This window comes from Octodon degus, unplaced genomic scaffold (assembly GCF_000260255.1).
Source record: "Octodon degus isolate 3935 unplaced genomic scaffold, OctDeg1.0 scaffold00111, whole genome shotgun sequence".
Taxonomy (NCBI): Eukaryota; Metazoa; Chordata; class Mammalia; order Rodentia; family Octodontidae; genus Octodon; species Octodon degus.
The window spans coordinates 1730919-1750544 of record NW_004524687.1 but is presented as its reverse complement, the minus strand read 5'-3'; the positions used below and the strand labels follow the sequence as shown (position 1 = coordinate 1750544).

The 19626-nt window shown below is 39.4% G+C and overlaps 1 protein-coding gene and 1 long non-coding RNA gene across 2 annotated transcripts in view; one reads left to right on the top strand and one right to left on the bottom strand.

The window, feature by feature from the left end:
• LOC111812065 overlaps window positions 1-8652 on the top strand; it is a 37640-nt gene extending 28988 nt beyond the window's left edge. The window contains exons 2-3 of the long non-coding RNA XR_002817660.1: window positions 6284-6379; window positions 8059-8652. This is a non-coding gene — a long non-coding RNA (uncharacterized LOC111812065). The remainder of the gene's footprint in view (window positions 1-6283; window positions 6380-8058) is intronic.
• Window positions 1713-19626, bottom strand: part of Micu2 (mitochondrial calcium uptake 2) — a 116944-nt gene continuing 99030 nt past the window's right edge. The window contains exons 8-12 of the mRNA XM_004639363.2: window positions 12837-12934; window positions 9365-9536; window positions 4327-4435; window positions 3724-3881; window positions 1713-2393 (exon numbers count right to left, since the gene is read on the bottom strand). Coding sequence (XP_004639420.1) covers window positions 2289-2393; window positions 3724-3881; window positions 4327-4435; window positions 9365-9536; window positions 12837-12934 — 642 coding nt within the window. The 3' untranslated portion in view covers window positions 1713-2288. The remainder of the gene's footprint in view (window positions 2394-3723; window positions 3882-4326; window positions 4436-9364; window positions 9537-12836; window positions 12935-19626) is intronic.

Here is a 19626-nt window from a genome sequence, read left to right as displayed (position 1 = left end):
TTGTGACCTCTGAATTTGACCACTGAAAAGGTCACCCAAGCAAACAGTCAGCTACTTGGTTATAAAAATGATTGTTGGCACATCCTATATATCTAAATTGAATAATGGCACCAGATACAATGATAGATGGGATTGAAGCTGTGTATCATCCATTATCATGTGTAATCAATAAACGATTTAATTCTCTTGAAAAAAAAAATATATATAAAAGAAAGTTTGTTTAATCAACAAAATACTTTTATAATAATTGGGCAAAGTCTTGCCACTTGTCAATCTTGAACATCTAACCATAAAGGGAGAACTATCCAATTTAGCAGATTAACAGTAAAGCTTTATTAGCTTTTACTAATTATAGGGGAGGTTTCCATTACTCTGTTAATCAGTCAATTTCATTATAAACTTATGAATTACTTTATCCAGTCTGGTATAATCTGTTGTTTTTTGCAGTAGGGGGACTGACCCCAGGGCCATATGCGTGCTAGGTAAGTGCTCTACCACTGACATATGCCTCAAGCCTTTATTGAGATGGGTTCTTGCTAAGCTGCCCACGCACTGGCCTCAAACTTATGATCCTCCTGTCTCAGCCCCCTGAGTAGGCAGGATTACAGATGTGCTACTGGCCCTGCTATAGTTCATGGACTCAGTTCTTTCCAAGATTCTGGTCACAAGCTGAACTGGACAAGAACTGAATCAAATCTCCTCATGAAGTCAATAAAGAACCTAACCAGCAAATTTCATCTGGTTCTTGCCCAACATGGTTTGTGAGCAAAATCATGGAGAGAATCATGTGGAGAAAAGTTCATCAGCTGAGGTAACATTGTGCATTACTCTGATGTAATGTACCAGATGTGGGCAGGGGAGCCCTTTCCAGGTGGTCTGTCTGCTTGATTCCATGAGTCTTTTCTGAGGGCTAGAACAAGACGTTTCAGGCTCATCTTGGATCTTTGCTATCACAGCCCTAGAATCACCTACCTGTGGAATGGAGCTGGCTCTTACATTTCCTTGAGAAGCACATTTTTGTTGACCATTTATTTTAATCCTTTCTGTAATACTGTACTTTCAAGGCGATTATTTTCTAGTGCTACTTTAAACATTTCCCACAACCCAGTGCATACCATGAAACCCTCCAGATTGCAATAAAAATTCTAAGTATACTAAGTTTTGTTTGTTTTCTGTTGTGCTAGAGATTGAACCTTAAGGTCTGCTGCCTGCCAGTCAAGCACTCGGAGCTATGTGTTCAGCCCTGTGCTGTTTTTTTTTTTTTTTAATCTTTTTTATTTATTTAGTACAGGGTCTCACTGTGCAGCTTGGACTGGTAATGGTCCTCCTGTCTCAGCCTTCCCAGCATTGGGAATATAGGCTTGTACCACCATTCCTGGTGTTGGTGGCCGGCACAGTGTGCCTGGAGTTCTGGGGCTCGCACAGCACACATTACCAGGGATCTTGCACTTGCCAGGCAGGCACTTAGACTGTTGAGCTATGTCCCCAGACCCCTTGCTGCTTTTTTTTTAAATATGTAAGTCTTTATTTTTTTTTGTCTGGAGGAACTGGGATTGAACTCAGGCCCTCGCGCTTGCCAGGGAAGCATTTATTCCACTGAGCCATCTCCCTGGCCCCTTCCCCTTGCTAGTTTTTAAGGACATAAACTAATGAGATTTGCAAGGGATAAAAATATTTCACCTTTAAAACACACACCCACACACATTGTAAAGAACCTGTAACTTAACTTTTTGTATCTACTTTATTTTGATTTAATTACTGACACATTATTTTAAGTCAGTTAATATATAGCTAAGCTAACTGAAGTAAAACACAAGAAATTTATTAGATATGATATGGATGTAAGAAAATCTGAAATAAAATTTTAATTTTCCTCCTAGGAACATCACCACTTCTGGCCTCTGAGTCAGGTGCTCTATTTGTTTACTTTTCCAATTTTAGTATATGCTGAAGAGAACACTACTTTCCCAGAAAGCAAATCATGCTCTTCTAAGAACTCAGTGAATAACAGGCTTTCTGTCTTATCAAGAACAAAACATTACTTAGAATTTAGGCTTCTGAAAGAATCCAACGTGTGTCTTTGGACAATAGTACTGTAGTTCCTTTTCTTTCTACTAAGGTCTTCAATGAAAACATGTTGAGAAATCCTTGACTCAGAAAGAAGGCACATGGTGTTTTTATATTACAGAGGAAATCAATGAGGACTAAAGAATAAAAAGCAGCTAGAGCTTTGGAAAAAATCTCAAATCCTGACATTTGGAACAACATAATTGCTTTGTTATCTCTTTTTAAAAAAGGTCTCTCCCTGCCTTTTTCCAGAGTTCTTTTACACCTTTGATGCTTTCTTTTTTCACACACTTCCAGTATTCTTGTACACTCTGCTGTTGTGGCACCTGTGAATAAAAAGTAAAAATCAAAGGCCATTCTCAAGGCTAAAATAATGGCATGTGTACATTGTATCACACAGAACTTCCCACACTCTCCAAGGCAAAGCTGAAGGTAGACTGTGGTAGCAAAGTTTGCTAATGGAAACCATGTTTGTTAGCTCTTCCTAAGTCATGTTTGCTGTAGGAATTCAGCTTGCTTTCTAAATTGTAAATGAAGCGCACTGTCTTCATAGACATGGCATCACGTTCTTTATTATCCCTGTCCTTTCTTCTGGCCCACCTGCCTCTGCACATTCTCTTTGTGCAGCTTCACAGTGCAGATCTGTTCCATGAGAATGCTTCTAGCTGATTCAAAGCCAAACAAAGCTCTGACTTTGATCTGCCTGTTACAGACCAATATGTGAAGTTGAGTGAATGAGCACAGCTAACATTTGCTTTACATAAATGTTAGCGGCTACACACTTAATTTTAATAATAATTCTTTCTGGTAGATTCAGGTAGTTTTCTTATTATACAGATGAGGAGTCTGAGGCTCAGAAGATTAAAAATTAAGTAGCTTTGTAAGTCTTAGCAATTAATAAATGGCAGAGCCAGTATTTAAATCTACATATATAATTACAGAGCCTAAAGTAAAATATTAAGATTTTACTTTTGATTTAGTTGGTTTTTTTTTTTTTTTTTTGGCAAGAGGGTCTTACGATACAGTTCAAGCTGGCCCTGAACTCACTATGTAGCACAGGCTGGTCTTAAACTCAGAGCGATTCTCCTGCTTCAGGTTCTCGAGTGCTGGGATTATAGGTAGGTGCCACCACACCCAGCCTCCTAAGATTTTTATTTTTCTCGTAAGATTTTTAAATAGTGTTTTCTATTAGAACTTTTTAATTTTTTTTGTATTTTTTAGTACAGGGTCTACAGGGTCTCACTATGTAGACTGGACTCATAGTGATTCTCCTATTTTCAGCTGGAATTACAGGCGTGTGCCACCATGCCATCTCAATTGCCATCTCAGCGCGCCCCAGGGGGTGGGGCCTGCATGGCACACTGGGGATCGAACCCAGGCCACTGCTTCTGCCGAAGCAGGCGCTTTAATCTGTTGAGCTATTTGGCTGGCTCAGAACTATATTTTTTAAAAGATCAAAATATTGAATTTCATTTTATGTAAAATACTTTAGTATTTCAGTTATTAATCTCTTTTGAAACTGTTAAGTTTTCACTTAAGGTTGTCTATTTCCTCAAATTCGAGGTTTACCTAGGCAGTATCATTGTTAATAATACTAACACATAGTTTTTATGATAATATAAACATGTAGTTTTTTAAAAATTCAAAATATATCACCCATAATCCTCGGTGCATCCTGTTTTTTAACACCCCAAGAAACTCTTCATGGCTCAGGCACTCATCACCGTCCAAATCAAAGATCTTGAAGACAGTGTCCAAAATATTGTTTGAAAGCTCTTGTCCTGTAGCTACCTTCACAGCTCTCTTAAACTCTGCTGTAAAAGGAAACATAAACCACACTAGTCAGGTAACAGTCTAAGTGGAATTCATGTAGTCTTCATTAGTTGAGAAGTAACAACAAATTTAAATGTTTATTATTTGGGAAGTAAAACACAAAGATACTCATCACAAATGCATTCAAAGCATAAATTTGGTTGAGAAATGTCATGAAAGTAAGTGTAAGATAAGTAAGCTGCTTTAATTTAATTAAAGCCTTTATTGCATATTAAGGCATCTCTTCCTCCTTTTTAGAATGAGAAAATAAAAACAAAAGGAGTAACTATTAAATAAGCTGTTGGGGATGTAAATCTAGAATAACCACAGTGAATTAAAAGGCCAATTATTTTACTGATAACTGTCTCTGTGGTCGGTACCATCCTGGTGAAGAACAGAGTGAAACAGCTTACTGAGGATAAAAATTAAACGATTTCTGTATCTTACCTAGTCTGACAGGTCGATGAGCTAAGCTAAACATCTGCATGGCAATAGCAAAGTCTTCCAAGTGGGTTGTAAAATGGCAAAATGACTTGAACTCATCCAAACTAATGCTCTAATAAAAATAAGAGGTTTTATTACATTTTTATAAATACATTAAAGTAATCTTATGAATATAACTGTAATCTTCTATCATAAAACTGATGACCTAAGCAAGTCTATTAAAAAGTTTAAGACACAGACTAACAGCATGAGTTTCAGAGCTCCAGAGGAGCAACGCGAGCACAGCGGGCAGGGCCTGCGTGCGGCTGTGGAGACTGGACGCTGCGTGGACAGCTCTTGTGGAGCAGTGCAGTGCAAACCCGGGATGGCTCTGCACGATGACAGAATGGTCCCATGTGGACTCACATCTGCAGCCCTAGCCCCCAGTGCGATTTTATCTGGACACAGGGCCTCCATGGAGGTAAAGAGAGTAATCTGAAGTCAGATCTAGGGTCCTGATCTGAGGAGGGTGGTGTCATGACAGGGAAAGGCATCAGCCCTTACCCTCAGGCTTGCTCTGATGTGTGTGCATAAGGAAAGGACGCACAGCACTCCACAAAGAGGTGCTCCCTGCAAGCGAAACAGGGCCTCGCCAGGAGATGGGCTGCCAGCACCCTGCTCTGGACATCCAGCCTCCGTAACCATGAGGAAATAAATGTCCATTGTTTGAGCTGCCTAATGTGTGGTACTTTGTTATGGAAGCCCAAGGAGAGTAACAGACTGTTAAATGGTCCCCTTCTGCAGAGCTTATCAGTGACACAACACCAAGTGGGACCACTGGGTTTTGGTGATGGACCTACATTGAAATTTCAGTTGTACCATTTATTATCTATATGACGTTAGCATACAGAGGGTATCTGACCAGGGTGTACTACGTGCAATAATCAGGATCTGAACCTTGGTTCAATGGACTTCAAAATCTGTGCACTTAGAAACAAAAGCAGAAGGCTGTGGGTTTAGCTCAGTGGTATAGCACTTGCTTACTATGTACAAAGCCCTGCGTTTCATCCCTAGCACTGCCAGACAAAATTCCCAAAACAAAACGCGAACAGACTAGTTTTCCATTAAATATTAAAGACAATGTAAGAATTCTTCTTTTTCCCATAATTTTATTGAGAAATAAATATCAATGAGACAGTTTCAAATCAAGTTGGTAGGACAGTTCCAATAATTAACACATTGCATACTGCCTTCCTAGTGGTTATGTAAGAATTCTTAATTTGAAGGTTATTCCTTCCTTCCTTACAAAAGTATCTTTCAAAAAAAAAATCTTTTGACACAGGCATAGTGGTGCACTGTAATCTCTGCACTTGGCAGCTGAGGCAGGACGATTGCTGTCAGTTTGAGTCCAGCCTGAACTGCATAGTGAAACTCTTGTCACAAACAAACAAACACACAGTATCTTTCTAGGGACCTTCAGGATCATGCCCTTCACATAAGTGGGATCTTAATATTTTACTGCTTTTCGTTCTCATGAATTTACAGAATTTTTATAAAAAATTTTTGGGGCCTACAGAATAAAGAGCTTCTGAATTGAGCTACATCCCCGGCCCTTTTTAACTTTGAGGCAGAGTAAATACGAGCTTGTGATCCTTCTTTCTCAGCCTCTCAGTATGCTGGGATTACAGGCGTATGCCACCATGCCTGGCTGAAAATTTTAATTAAATTTTTGAAGAAGTAAAATGTATGTGTGATAAAAATTCAAAAAACATCAAAGGATAATGAAAAACCTTCCTCTTCTGGACCACAGTTAATTTCTCAGAGGCAAGCAATGGTGCCCTGGATATGCTTCTGAAAAGTGTACTCATGTACACACACACACACACACACACACACACACACACACACACGCCGTCTCCCTGTCTCACCATGAGAACACTCTCTCCACCCATTTCTATATATGGCTTTGTTCTCTTAACAGCATCTTCATCAGCAGTTAACTGAGGGGCTGTTTCTCTGCTTCAGACCTCACAGCAGGCACTGGGTGCAACCTTTCTGACCCCTGCTCTTATAACACGTGAGGATGGTAAAGCATTAGTGTTTGGATTTGTGTGTCTTGTGCATGAACATCCGTACTTTTCACATGCATTAGTCATCTGTGCTTTCTCTTGTGTCCATTTTGTCCTTCCTTTGGATTTCCAAGGCTCTTAGGTGACCTCCTGCAGCAGGCAATTCCTCATGTTTCTGCACATGTGCCAACTGCTATTTTGCTTCTGACTTATCTTTTCAAAGGTGACTGTGAAGTGGGCAGCTTTGAATAGGTAGTGGCTTCTTGGGGAGCAGAGGATCTGCTGCCTGCCCAGTATGGTGAACACTCACCTCCCTCTGCAGCACAGGTCGAAAGCTTGCTTGTTCGCTGCCCATTCTGACTCAGATTTGCACAGACAGGCTGTTCCGCAGGGATGCTACTGAGCTGCTGCATGGCAGCAGGCATGTGGGTCTCAGGTCACCATCAGGGGACTTGGGAGGCACAGGGGAGCCAACACACATGTGATGCTTACACAGCTGCTCAGCCATGAATGATAAAGTTTTTACATCTCCTGCAAGCACCCACAGAGCCATGTAGGCTAACTTGCAAAAAGATATATTTTCAGACACTTTACAGTTATTACCATATTGACTTTGAAGTCAATATGTGTTAAATAGGGAAACATCTAGGACTGTTTATAGTTCTAGATTCCTATTTTATTTTTTGTGGTACCAGGGATTGAATTCAGGATGTTGCGCTTGTCAGGGAGGCACTTATGCTGCTGAGCCATCTCCCCAGCCCTCCTATGGATTTTTAAGGATCTCATTATAAATTAAGGAGACTGCTCTATTATACGTTAAACTAATATACCTTCCTATTTTGTTAACTTTTTCTTTTGATTTTAATTTGGGGGGAGGATAAGGGGAGGCAACAAAATCATAATTTGTAAATGTTAACTTACTCAATTTCCCTTGAAAGCTTTTGGATTTTGCTTAAAGAGGTATGAATCTATTTCTGTATATCCCATTCTAAGATGATACACTGTTTCCAAGTACTTTCATTGCTCTAAGACTTTTTTTGTATTTAGTACAGGTTCTACAGGGTCTCACTATGCAGATAGGACTCATAGTGATCATCCTCCTGCTTTCAGCCTCCCAAGCGCTGGGGTTTACAGGCCTGCGCCACCATTCCCAGTCTCAATCGCCGTCTCAGTGTGCCCGAGGGGTAGGGCCAGCACGGTATGCTGGTGATTGAACCCTAGCTGCTGTGCTGTGCCTGAGCAGGCACTTCAGTGCACTGAGCTATCTGGCCGGCCCTCTAAGACTTAATTTTGATCCATTTGGAATTCACTGTGGAGCAATGAGTAAGAGATTTAGGTTTATCTTTTTTTTTTTTCAGATGGCCAGTGGATTTTCCTAATGCCATTTTTAGTAATTATTTTACCCAGCTAATCTGAAATACTGTTTTGCATGTACTAAATTTCCAGAGTATTTGACTCTATTTTATGACTTGATATTCTGGTCTATTTCTTGCCAGACACTGCTTTAGTTACTAAAATTTGATAACATACTTCAATTGCTTAACTCTTCTTCATATAAACTTTTAACGACTTGTCTAGTTCCCTCAAAAGATTCCAGTGGTATTTTTGTTGTGGTCCACTGGAGTTTATCCATTTCCAATTCCTGTATATATGTTAAGACAACACCTCTTTATCACTGTGCACTTAGGTAGGCTGACGTGACTGGTGAGCACCACAGGCCAAACGTCGTGGGATGTGTCCAGGCCCAAACACCTCACTGCTGGGACATGACTCTTCCTTTTCCGTCTGAGGAGGGTGCTGCTTCCACATGATGGAGCTCCCGGACGGCAGAGCCTTGGAGTCTGGTTCCTGGGCAACTGTGTGAATAGGATCTTCCAGCAGCCAACAGGGGACATGTAGTGTAGTTGGAAAAAAGATCTTCACTGTGTTAATCATGGGGATTTCAGGGTTAAAGTAATTGCAGCACACTTAGCTGTTATGACTGATATAATGGTTACATTTATCAACCAGCTGAAGGAATGAATAGCCATATTTATAACTCTAAGACTTCCTATTAATAATAGGGAATTTTCTGTAATTAGATAAATTTATAAACATCAAAGTTGTCAAGCTTTCCTCTTTTTTTTTGTTAAAATTATTTCTAATTTTATATATTTCTATTGCAATCACACACGATCTTCTAATATATTTTACCTTCCCCCTCACATTAGCAAGTATTTAAAAATGCTATATAAAAATACATGTGTAGTCCAAAATTTCTTTTGGAACAATACATAGAAGTATAAAGAAAATAAAAACCACTTGGAATCTCACTGCTGTGCATTATCGTTGTTATGGTTTGGTGATCATCATTTCATATATTTCATACAAGCACACATATACACACTACTGTATTTTTTAACTTGGAATCTGTATATAGGACAGCTGCTTTTTCTGTATTTGCACTGTAACAGGACCTTACTGAATTCTGTTTTCTAATAGTTTTTCAACTGGATTCTCATGGGTTCTGTGGGGATGTAATTACATTATATACAAACAAAGAGAATTTCAAATTGCTGTCATCTTTTTAGTCTTATTCATTTGCCTGGCTAAGATTTCCAGAACAGTATTCAACAGTAGTGGTGACTGTGGATTCTTGTCCTATCTAGTGGAAATACAAATTTATAAGGCCTCTACTGGTTTTGTCTTAGGTAGTAATTCATTTGCAGGAAATAGTATTGGAAAATGTTTCTCCATTTTCACACTTCTGTAATAGAGAGTAGCACAGTGCTGTTTAATTTAGATGCTTTTCTTTTTCCTTTTTCTTCTCTTTTTTTTTTTGGGGGGGGGTACTTTTTGCAATGCAGTTCAAGCTAGTCTTGAACTCACTTCGTAGCCCAGGCTCCCAGAAATCCTTCTGCCTCAGCCTCCTGAGTGCTAGGATTACAGAGAGCACCACCACACCTGGCCATTATTTCATAATTTATCACATGCATAAGTAAAGGGCTACCAACCTCTCCTGCTGACAACTTCTCTCTCACATTTTTCCAATAAATGTCTTTATTTTCAGTGTTAGTGAAAAAAAGTAGCCATTCTGCAAAGTCTTCTTTCCTCATGAAATTCAAACCTTTAGAAAACTGAATGAATTCCATTTCTTGAACTTCTGCTTGTAAATTTTCCATAAATCTGAAAGAATACAAGACCGACATAAGTAGTAGCATTCAACCTTACTGTTGTATGGGACTGCAATGCACTTTCACTATTATTAGTACCTACTGGGGGGCTAGTCTTTCGATATAATAAACAAAAGGCAGAGGGGAGAGACAATGCAGGAAAGGCCAATGAGTCCAGTGCCTGCTTTGATCTCTTGTAGGCTCAGCTTGTCTGTGCCAAGTATATCTGGCAATGTGCATTTTGATAACTTAAAAATATATAAGATGTTGCTTTGATATACCCACACAAAATAAAATTCTATACAGAAAACAAGTTTTTCTATAGAGAAACATTAATAATCCAAAAAAATTTAAAGCTTAGGTGGGATTCTGCTTTTAGAATGTTAATCATAATTAATAGGCTTGAGTATTATTCAGAAACCAAAGTTGATCAAAGGTTTTGTATCAAAAATTTAGGTCTGCCTAAAAATATCTATATACCCTTTTGGACAATAGCATGTGTCTGTGTTACTCAACATTCCATTCTTATTTAAACAACATGGAACATTGGTCACACTGCCATCCACAGCTTTCTAGAAAAGGTACAATTTGAAAGGGTTTCAGAGTAAACATTTTCTATGAACAAGAATCCACAAACATTGCACTTGATTTATTCATTGTCTAAACCAGGTGAAAAGTTTAATATGTTGCAAGGTGGGAGTGGTGGCATGCACCTGTCATCCCAGCACTTGAGAGACCGAGATTAAGGCAAGAGGATCACCATGAGACTGAAGCCATCCTGGGCTACACAGCAAGACCCTGTTTCAAAACCAAAACAACAACAAAAAAAGATGTTGCAGAGCCCTTTATTCACTTCCACATTTTGAAAAGGTCTATTTCTCATATATACACAACTTATGTATGTATACAAAATGAGAAAAGAGGCATAGTCCAGTTCTGTGGTGAAAAATTGCCACTGCTAAAGATTATTTTCGTTAGGTTCTACATTTTCCCTGTAACTCTCAAAAGCATGAAGAACAGTTTAAGCACCTATGTGCTAAGTAACAGTTTGTCATGTACAACATTTTCTGAATGTGTTAGATATATAGGTTTTTCTTTTTCTTTTTGTGGAACCAGGGATTGAACTCGGGCCCTTGCACTTGCCAGGGAAGTGCTTATTCTACTGAGCCATCTCCCCAGCCCCTAGGTTTTTCAATGCTATGCTTCTTTCTGGGTCAAAACAGAGTTTTATCTAAAGCTTTTAAGTATTTCAAGTCTGGACTGATAGATCAGTAAGATATTTTACTGATACTCTTTGCCTTTTGTTTCACTGGGCATTATCCTGTGTACTATAATGATATTCAATGATTTATATTAGTATTGTTAAGAGGATGCCTTATTTGTAACAAGTATACAGTGAATTAAGAAAGTAGAATTTTTTTTTTTTTTTGCGGAACTGGGGATTGAACTTCAAGGCCCTTGTGCTTGCCAGGCAAGCACTTATTCTACTGAGCTATCTCCCCAGCCTGAAAATTTATTATAAAAATACAGTTAAGTTCTTTTCATCTTTTTCTCTTCAGTGATAGGAGTAAGGTGGTCATGGCACCTTACTGGTTTGGCAAGATGACAGGAAATCTGGAGTGAGGAGTAGGAATCCTGCTAGAGGCTGCTTTATGACCAGGGGAGGGGATGATGTGATGAATCAATGATGGCAGCAGGGATGGAGGGAGGCAGTGAAATCCAAGGGATTACTTGTATGAGAAGAAAGTCAAGGGTACTTGGTGACTGACTGGAGAAAGTGAGAATAAGAGAGGGAAATAAAAGATAATGTCCGTTTCTGAATGGAGCTCATGAATGTTGTGATACTTATTCATGGGATCCACTCATAAAAGGGAAGAATCCGTGTCTCACCTTACTAAGAATAGGTGAGACAATATATGCAACATATGAGAAGAATGCCAGGCCCATCTTAAGTCCCTGACAGTACAGTTGCCTCTATTTTGTGCTGTGGATATTGTGTAACTCCTTTTCACTTTCATCCTACCCAAGCCCAGACTCCCCTTTTGACATCAGCCACCTTTTTGCTTACATCCTCTGCTCCCTTCAGATGCTGATGGCCTTCAAGTCTGACTGGAAGGAAACCACATGACAACTGCACATACTAGTACCTATGTACATTCACAGCCTACATCTGCACCTAAGCCCCCTGGAGCACACGCCTCCAACTTTCAAAAGAGGGTTCCTCAGTGAGTGACTTTTTGTGCTACTGAACTATATTTTAATCTATGAAAGCACTAACTACAGGGACTTCTGCATGTTTTGTCCCTAGAAGGGGCTATCCCTAGTGTCTCAGACAGCCCTGATGCCTCGAAGCACACAGTATACACTCAGTAAACTTTTACTCAACTGCATCAGGCTGAAATAGGTACAACGCTGTCTTGCACAGTAGTGTTTCCCACTATTCTGTCTACTTTCTGGGCTCTGTTCTGAGACTGCTGAGTGCAGTGGCAAAGGTAGTGAAACTCATAGAGTTATGCTCACTAGGAAGAAGGTAAACAGGAGACATCTAGGGGGCTGGGGAGATAGCTCATGGGATAAATACCTGTCTGGCAAGTGCAAGGTCCCAAGTTCAATCCCTGGTACCACGGGGGGGGGGGGGAAGCAATCTAATGTAAGTATGCTATTCTTATTTTATAGATAAAGAAATGCATCCAGGGAAGTTAAATACATTGCTTAAAATGAATGGGCCGTGGACATTTCTGTGTATTAATGCATTGCTAAAGGACGCTTTCACACAACCCAGAAGAGTAGTGTGGTTCTGACAAAGACTATTTATCATTGGATCCTTTGCAGAAAAAGGTCACCACACTTCATGTTATTAGAGTTGAAGACTACATGAACTGTGTCAGCTGAGACCATTTCAGAATAGTTACCTTCAGTTACCCATCAACAGACTGCAAATGCCTTAGTCTAGTCAAGACCAGCCAATCCTGGCCCCCGCAGGGGAGTCACAGTCAAATGACCCAAAGACTAGAGGACATGATAGATGGCCTTTGTTGGGCTGCTCTGAGTTGCATTATGAGTAAACCGATATTGGGGCAGTTCTCTTAGGTGCAAACATTATGCTACTAAAAAGAATTACTGCATTCTGTAAGACAGACATTTATTTTCATAATAGGCTGGAATTTTTAGAGTATAGTTTAGTTCTCAGAGATAAATACATATCTACAAATAGCTTTTAGTTTTATGTTATAACAGTCTGGAAAATGAATAATTGTTTCCTCAATTCTTATCTCTGAAATTCTCCAAAGTAAATATAAGCGTTCAAATTTACCTTCGAAATTCTTTGTAATGAAGTTTTCTTTCACCTCTTTTTCCAAAGAAATGCATCTGAAGGGTTGTGTTAATTTCAGATTCTGTCATTGTTTGATCCTATAAAAATTACATATAATTTCAAATAATTATTACAAATTTTAAGTAATTATTCAGAAGGACAAAAATAGAACCTGCAACTCGAACTTTGGGGACAATACCTAGAGATTATTGTTGCAGGGAGAACAAGACCAGTGGAAAAGAGGGGGACACATTTATTGTTCTGCCTGTAACTTTATGTAGCATCTTTGTATAATCATGTTCAAGGAGGAAGGCTAGAAATACTCAATGTGCTCTTCAGCAGAAACAAATTTTTGGAGCCGGGGAGATGGCTCAGTGGAATAAGCACTTCCCTGGCAAGCACAAGGGCCTGAGTTCAATCCCCAGTTCCGACAAAAAAAAAAAAAAAAGGAAACAAATTCTTAAAAGCCTAGAATAGTGAAATATTTCAAAATGTAATCTTTAGATATTTTTTAGTGAATAGCACTGAGATGATTTGAGTAGGAGTCTTTTAGCTTTTGCTATATGTTATACAATTATAAATGCTGAATACTTGTGAAACACTTGCTCCTCCCTCCCCCTGTCCTGTTTTTTGAGACAGGGCCTCACTCTGTAATTCAGGCTGATCTTGAACCCACTGTATAGCCTGCTGGCCTCAAACTTGCAGCAATCCTCCTGCCTCAGCCTCCTCAGTGCTAGAATTACAGGTGTGCCACCATGCCTGGCTAAACACTTGGTTTTCCTAAATAAAACTAAGGGTAAGGATTCCATTAAAGACAGTGAGGCAGATTCCTAGGGTGTTCCTTCTTCATTTTCTTAATAAACTACAATGAAAATAAAACAAGAAAAGTAAAATCACTAAAAATTACAATCAGCAGTCAAAAAAAGGAGGCACAAATTTAAGCCAAATATTTAAGGCTCAGGCTGAGAAAGAAACAATAGATTCAGATATGAGTCAGTCCATCATGACTCCTATTCCTGCCCAACACCTACTTCTCAGAAACAGAAGGGAGATACAGGACTACAGCACTGAAATCATCGATTATGTTTTATTTCATTAGCAGTAAGCAGTTGACTGGAGGGGAAAAAGCCCTTGGTTGAAGCTCCTGCCTTACTTGAGTGGGGTCGAGCAGCCTGTGAAATAGCTTTGAGGCTTGTGACCTCCCTGGACTCTGTGTAGGCCAAGGTACAGCCAATGGATGAGATATGTTGAGCCTTGCAGCGTGCTGAGCACTAAGTCGTAGGATGGACGCAGCGCAGCGGAGCTGCACCACTCTTTGAGGCTGGGATGCCCTGCCTTTTCCTCCAGGGGGCTCCCTTCCTCACTTGTCCTTGTTTCCCCACACTGGTCTATAGGTCAGTGGATCAAAATGCAACCTGCATCAACCAGGGGAGAAAGAGATGAATTCCCCATAAGGTGGGAAGCATATCAGGTATTTTTGGATCAAATGGGCATGTATATTAAGAGGCACCCGGCCACCAATAAGGATGACAGAGATGTGTGGCACTGCAGTGGACTGACAGTGGGAAAGCAGCAAAGTAAACTAATGTCATGTCTGCAAGTTCCTTCTGGCATATGATTTCAAAATCAGTAATTCTGAATGTAGCCAACAGTTATGTGAGCAAGATTTTACATCAAAGGTCTCCAAGATCACAGTTAAAATACTGTTTTCTCTTAAAAATTTAAACAAATTTGAACTTTATTCCTAATAGTTTATAGTTTGTACTGCTGTTTGACACATTTTCTTCTTTTGAGCCAGGATCTTGCTATGTAGTTCAGGTTGAACTTGACCTTGTGTTGCTCCTGCTTTAGCTTCCAGACTGCTGTGTTTACAGCCATGCACCACCATGCCCAGTTTGAACTATGACTTTTATCCACAACATGTACAAGGCCCTGGGTTCAATAGCACCCCCCCCAAAAAAAAAATCCCATGCAAATGAAGTAATATATACCTATTAAAGAAAATTGCTATTTTTCTTTTTAGAGTGGAGCAACTTTTCAGACAATGAATATAGCTAATATTGGTAGCCCACTGTAGTACCACTGTGGGGTTGTATGTGCACATATATTAACACATGTTCAGTGTAGCAGATAAAGTTACTTTATTCCTCTGTCACAGAAAAGTTATCAAGCCTGACTCTGCTCATGCTGCTTGGCAGCAGGGAAATTCGGCAAGGGACACAGGCATGAGCCATAGCTGCTGGCCAAGTATCATGAATTCATTTCCTACTGATGGATATGTAGTTATTTCCCATTTGTTTTTACTAGAGGCACTGTTATGAGAAACAATGTTCTACATTTATCTTTGTTGTGACTCTGTATTTCTCCAAGTTAGAGGCTAATAGCAGCAACTGAATCTAGATCGTTTGGTATCTGTAGTTTATTGCCCATCAAGAGACCCCTTATAGGCCGGGGAGATGACTCAGTAGAATAAGTGCTTCTCTGGCAAGCACAAGGATCTGAGTTCAATCCCCAGTTCTGAAAAAAAAAAAAAAAAAGCCCCTTACAGAATGCTGTTCACCTTGGACAACACAGACAAACATTCATCTTTTTTGTATTTGCAATCTCATAGGAAAACAAATCCTATAACTTGCATATCTTTTTTTAAACTTGCATATCTTCATTGTTCATGTTTATTGGTTATCTATGTTTCTTCTGTTAATTCTTTATGGTCTTTGCTAATTTTTCTGAGATCTTAATCATTAAAAAAGTAAACAGTCGAATCTACCATGATAGGGGCTGGAGAGATGGCTCAGTGGAATAAGCACTTCCCTGGCAAGCGCAAGGGCCTAAGTTCAATCCCCAGTTCCAGAAAAAAACAAAAACAAACAAACAAAAAACTACCACGATTTTTTTTGTGGCTTTTATAAAACACTACCTACTTCAATAATGTACACATATTACTTCCTTACGGTACTTCCATGGATTTGTTTCTAATATTAAAATCTCTGATGGGGGGGGCTTATTATGAATAACAATGGGGACCCATATCCAGCACTATTCAGTCAGTGAGTCTATCAGGCATCAATGAATATGCAGTGAAGACTCACGCAGGGCCAAGCATCAGATTAAGCCTTGGGATTTCATGGTTTCCAATACTGTGGGATTACTCATCACTCAACAAGCTATTAAGAACAGAAAAGTCACAGGGGCCAGGAGGCAGTAGTTTAGCAAAGGCTTAGCATGTATGAGGCCCTGGGTTTCATCTCCAACACGTACGCACGCACACACGTGTACCCCCCCATGCACGCACACAGTAACTACAGTATAAAAGTTCTGGGAAATACAGTAGAGCTTGGTAACAGGATTCACATGGAAGCTCAGCAAGGTATCTCTGACAGAATGCCATTTAAATTGTAGACAGAAGTTAACCAAGAAAGAACTGGGAATAAATGCTTTAAACCAGGAGCATAAAAAGGCCTCAAGGAAAAAAAAAAAAAAAGGCCTGAAGGTGCTGACAGCATGATGAGCTGTAGCTGGGGTGTAAATGTAGCAGTGAATACAATAGCAAATTTATCCCAACCTTTTTTTTTTTTTTTAAATTAAGTTTTGAGACAGGATCTTGCTAAGTTGCTAAACTGCCTCAGCTGGGCTCAAACGTGTGATCCTCCTGCCCTCAGCCTCCCAGACTACTATGATTATAGTAGCAAACACTTACTTAGAAACTTTCATAGAGTATGAAGCACAGTTGAAGGAGACTGCAATGTAGTAACTCCTTTAACCCCTACATTTCCCAATGAGGTATATTGGTAGAGAGCTATTAAATGATGAAAGCAGCATTACAACGCAGGCAGTCCATTTCGGGGTCGACTTCTTCATCACCATTTCTGCTAGATAAAAGTGGCACTGGAGCCAGGGAGATGGCTCAGTAGAATAAGCACTTGCCTGGCAAGCGCAAGGGCCTGAGTTTAATCCCCGGTTCCACCGAGAAAAAAAAAAAAAAAAAGACAGAAGTGGCATAATAGGAAGCTGGCAGATAGCCAGTGCCAGGTGACCTGGGCTTACAAAGATTTCTGAATTTATCCCAAGTGCAAAGAAAGTTTAACTATGTGTTTCCAACTTACAATTTTTTAAAACTGATTAAAAATTGTACAAATTTATGGATACCATATAATGTTCTGATATATGTATGCATTGTATACTGTTCTGTGGAACAATTCTAAGGAGAGAAGTTACTTCTGGATATAATGTGACAAATTTGGAACACTGGATGCTGGGAGGTCAGGAGGCCAATATCGTTCAAGTGGAAAGTGATAGGGAGTTCCTCAAGTGACAGTGGAAATGGAACAAAAAAGGATGGGTGTGGGAACTATGTAGGAGGTACAAGAGACAGAGCTCCATGCCTAATTATATGTGAGGAGTAAAAAGTCACTTCCAGAAAGACTTCCAGGTTTCTAGACTACTAATAAGGAGAAGGATAGTGTTTCCCACTGATTTAAACTGCTACCTCTATTATCCACTAACTAACATCGTATGTGTTTGGTCTCCATTTTGGCTGCTCTATTTCCCATGACATCACTATACTTGTGTAATCCTTACTAGTTGGGAGATTCCTTTATTTTTTTTTTTATTTTTTTTTATTTTTCAACAAATAATATACTGCATATATTCTTCTTAGTGGTTAATTGCTGTACAAGATGCGGACTTGTGATTCTATTTACAAACACCATTAGAACAAATCATTCTATTCATTAACAGAATGTAACTATATATCTATCCCAACCACTTTGAATACACAGATACAAAATGGACATTCATCTGTATACCCCATTTTTTCTAAGTTCCGTTATTGAATATTATAGGTGTGTAAACTCAGCAAAATATTCTAAAAGAGTCCAGTAGCCCATAATAGCATTGGGTCTTCTGTTTAACTGGCAATGTCAGAAATTATTGACCTGAGTCCCCCACAGCTCAACTTAACAGCATGGCTTTATTTCTTATAATTTCGTCTTCATACTTTTCTGCTGGATGGTTAAGACCAAGGTAAAGCAGGACCTATGCAACAAGAGTTGTAGCTAGTTGGGAGATTCTTCTCAGAGTCTTTCTGGTTACTTGCTTCCATTTACTCTTCTAGGGGAAGTGTAGATATGCTCTGCCAAGGTTTGGTATGCTACTTGCACACACACTGCTTCTTTGGTCACTGTGTGCCAAAAATCTCCCCAAAACAAAACCAAAGTATACCCTGAGTTTTGACCAGTATTACACTGAACTCATAGATTTAATGGGAGCTGATCTCCTTTCAAGGCTTACTATTCCTACCAAAAAAGCCTGTCTTCACATGTATTTCAATCTTCTGTTTCTTAACATAAAAAAATTATAGGTTTCTTCATGTAGATTCTTAAAAATATTAACCTAAAATTTATACTATATTAAAGATGTGGTTTACTTAAAATGTTTTGTTTGGGAACTTACCATGTTTATTAAAAGGCAATCTAATCTGATTGGCCACTAAAAATATGGTAACTGCCTTTAACCTCCTACATGATGGAATGTGGTCGACAAATCCTCTCTCCAGAAAGCAACGAGCTGGAGAAAATGGACTTGCATGCTCAGAAGGGCAGGCTGTAGGAAACTCGGCTTCCCTGTGGCAGATGGATGGGACTTACTTGACCCAGAGTGGCAGATCCTTGCTCAGTGGCTCTATTAGCTGAGACTGCAGGCCTGTTTGGAGCAAGTGGCAGATGGCACACAGCCAGATGCAGAAAGAGTGCCTGTGGAGACTGACTGATAGAGAGCCTGCTGAGAAATGGGCATGCTCTTTCAGTGCTGGACTGTAAATTGTTACGACTTTTCCATAAAGTAATTTGGCAGCAAATAGCAAAAGCTTTAAAAATATTCTGCCTTTTAAATCAATAATCTCACTTTCAGAAACTCTTATCTTGAAAATACATGTTTTGGGCTGGTAAGATGGCTCAGTGGTCTAAGGCACCTACTTAGAACAAGCTAAGCTAAGCCAAACACAGAGACCGCGGTTCAATCCCCCAGCACCACATGCCAGCCAGCCCTGCCCCCTGGTGGGCTGAGCTGGCCACACACACACTAAATAAATAAATAAATCTTAAAAAAAAAAAAAAAGAAAAGAAAATACATGTTTAGATATTTATTTATTTATTTTTAGAAGAAAATCTTTTATTTATTAGTGTTAAGATGTGAAGTCTTTGCTCAATACAGGCAGTTTGCTGCCTTGCCAATTTACCTCTTATAGTTTAGATATTTATTATCACAGGATAGTTCTAGCAGTGAATGTTGGGAAATAATCTTAACCAATAAAAGATTAATTAACCAATAAAAGATCAACTTAGTTATACCCACACTAGATATTTTTTAAGTTGATTAAAAAATCCTGGGCATTTACTGTATGCCTGCTATTTTATCCATCCATGCAGATACAATGAGTAGTAGAGTTAACCTTATCAAACAGGGGCCTGGCTGCTGGTAATCCGTAAGAGAACTCTTTGCTTACTGGGGGTATGGGCCATACCAGATACTCAAACAGTGAGATTTAGGGTGAGGGCTTTGGGCCAAAGCGAGACTAAGGTCAAGCACACGGGCAGTTTATGTAGCTGACTTCAGGAAAACCCCTGGACATCAAAGTCTAGGGGGCCTTCCCTAATTGTCACTTCTTTGTGTACACTATTAGACATTAGTGTCTGCAAAGTTAGTTCTGTCACATCTCTACCTGGAGAAGACATCTGTAACCTCTGGTTGTGGTACGTTGCTCCATGAGCCTCTCCTTTGTCTGATTTTAATC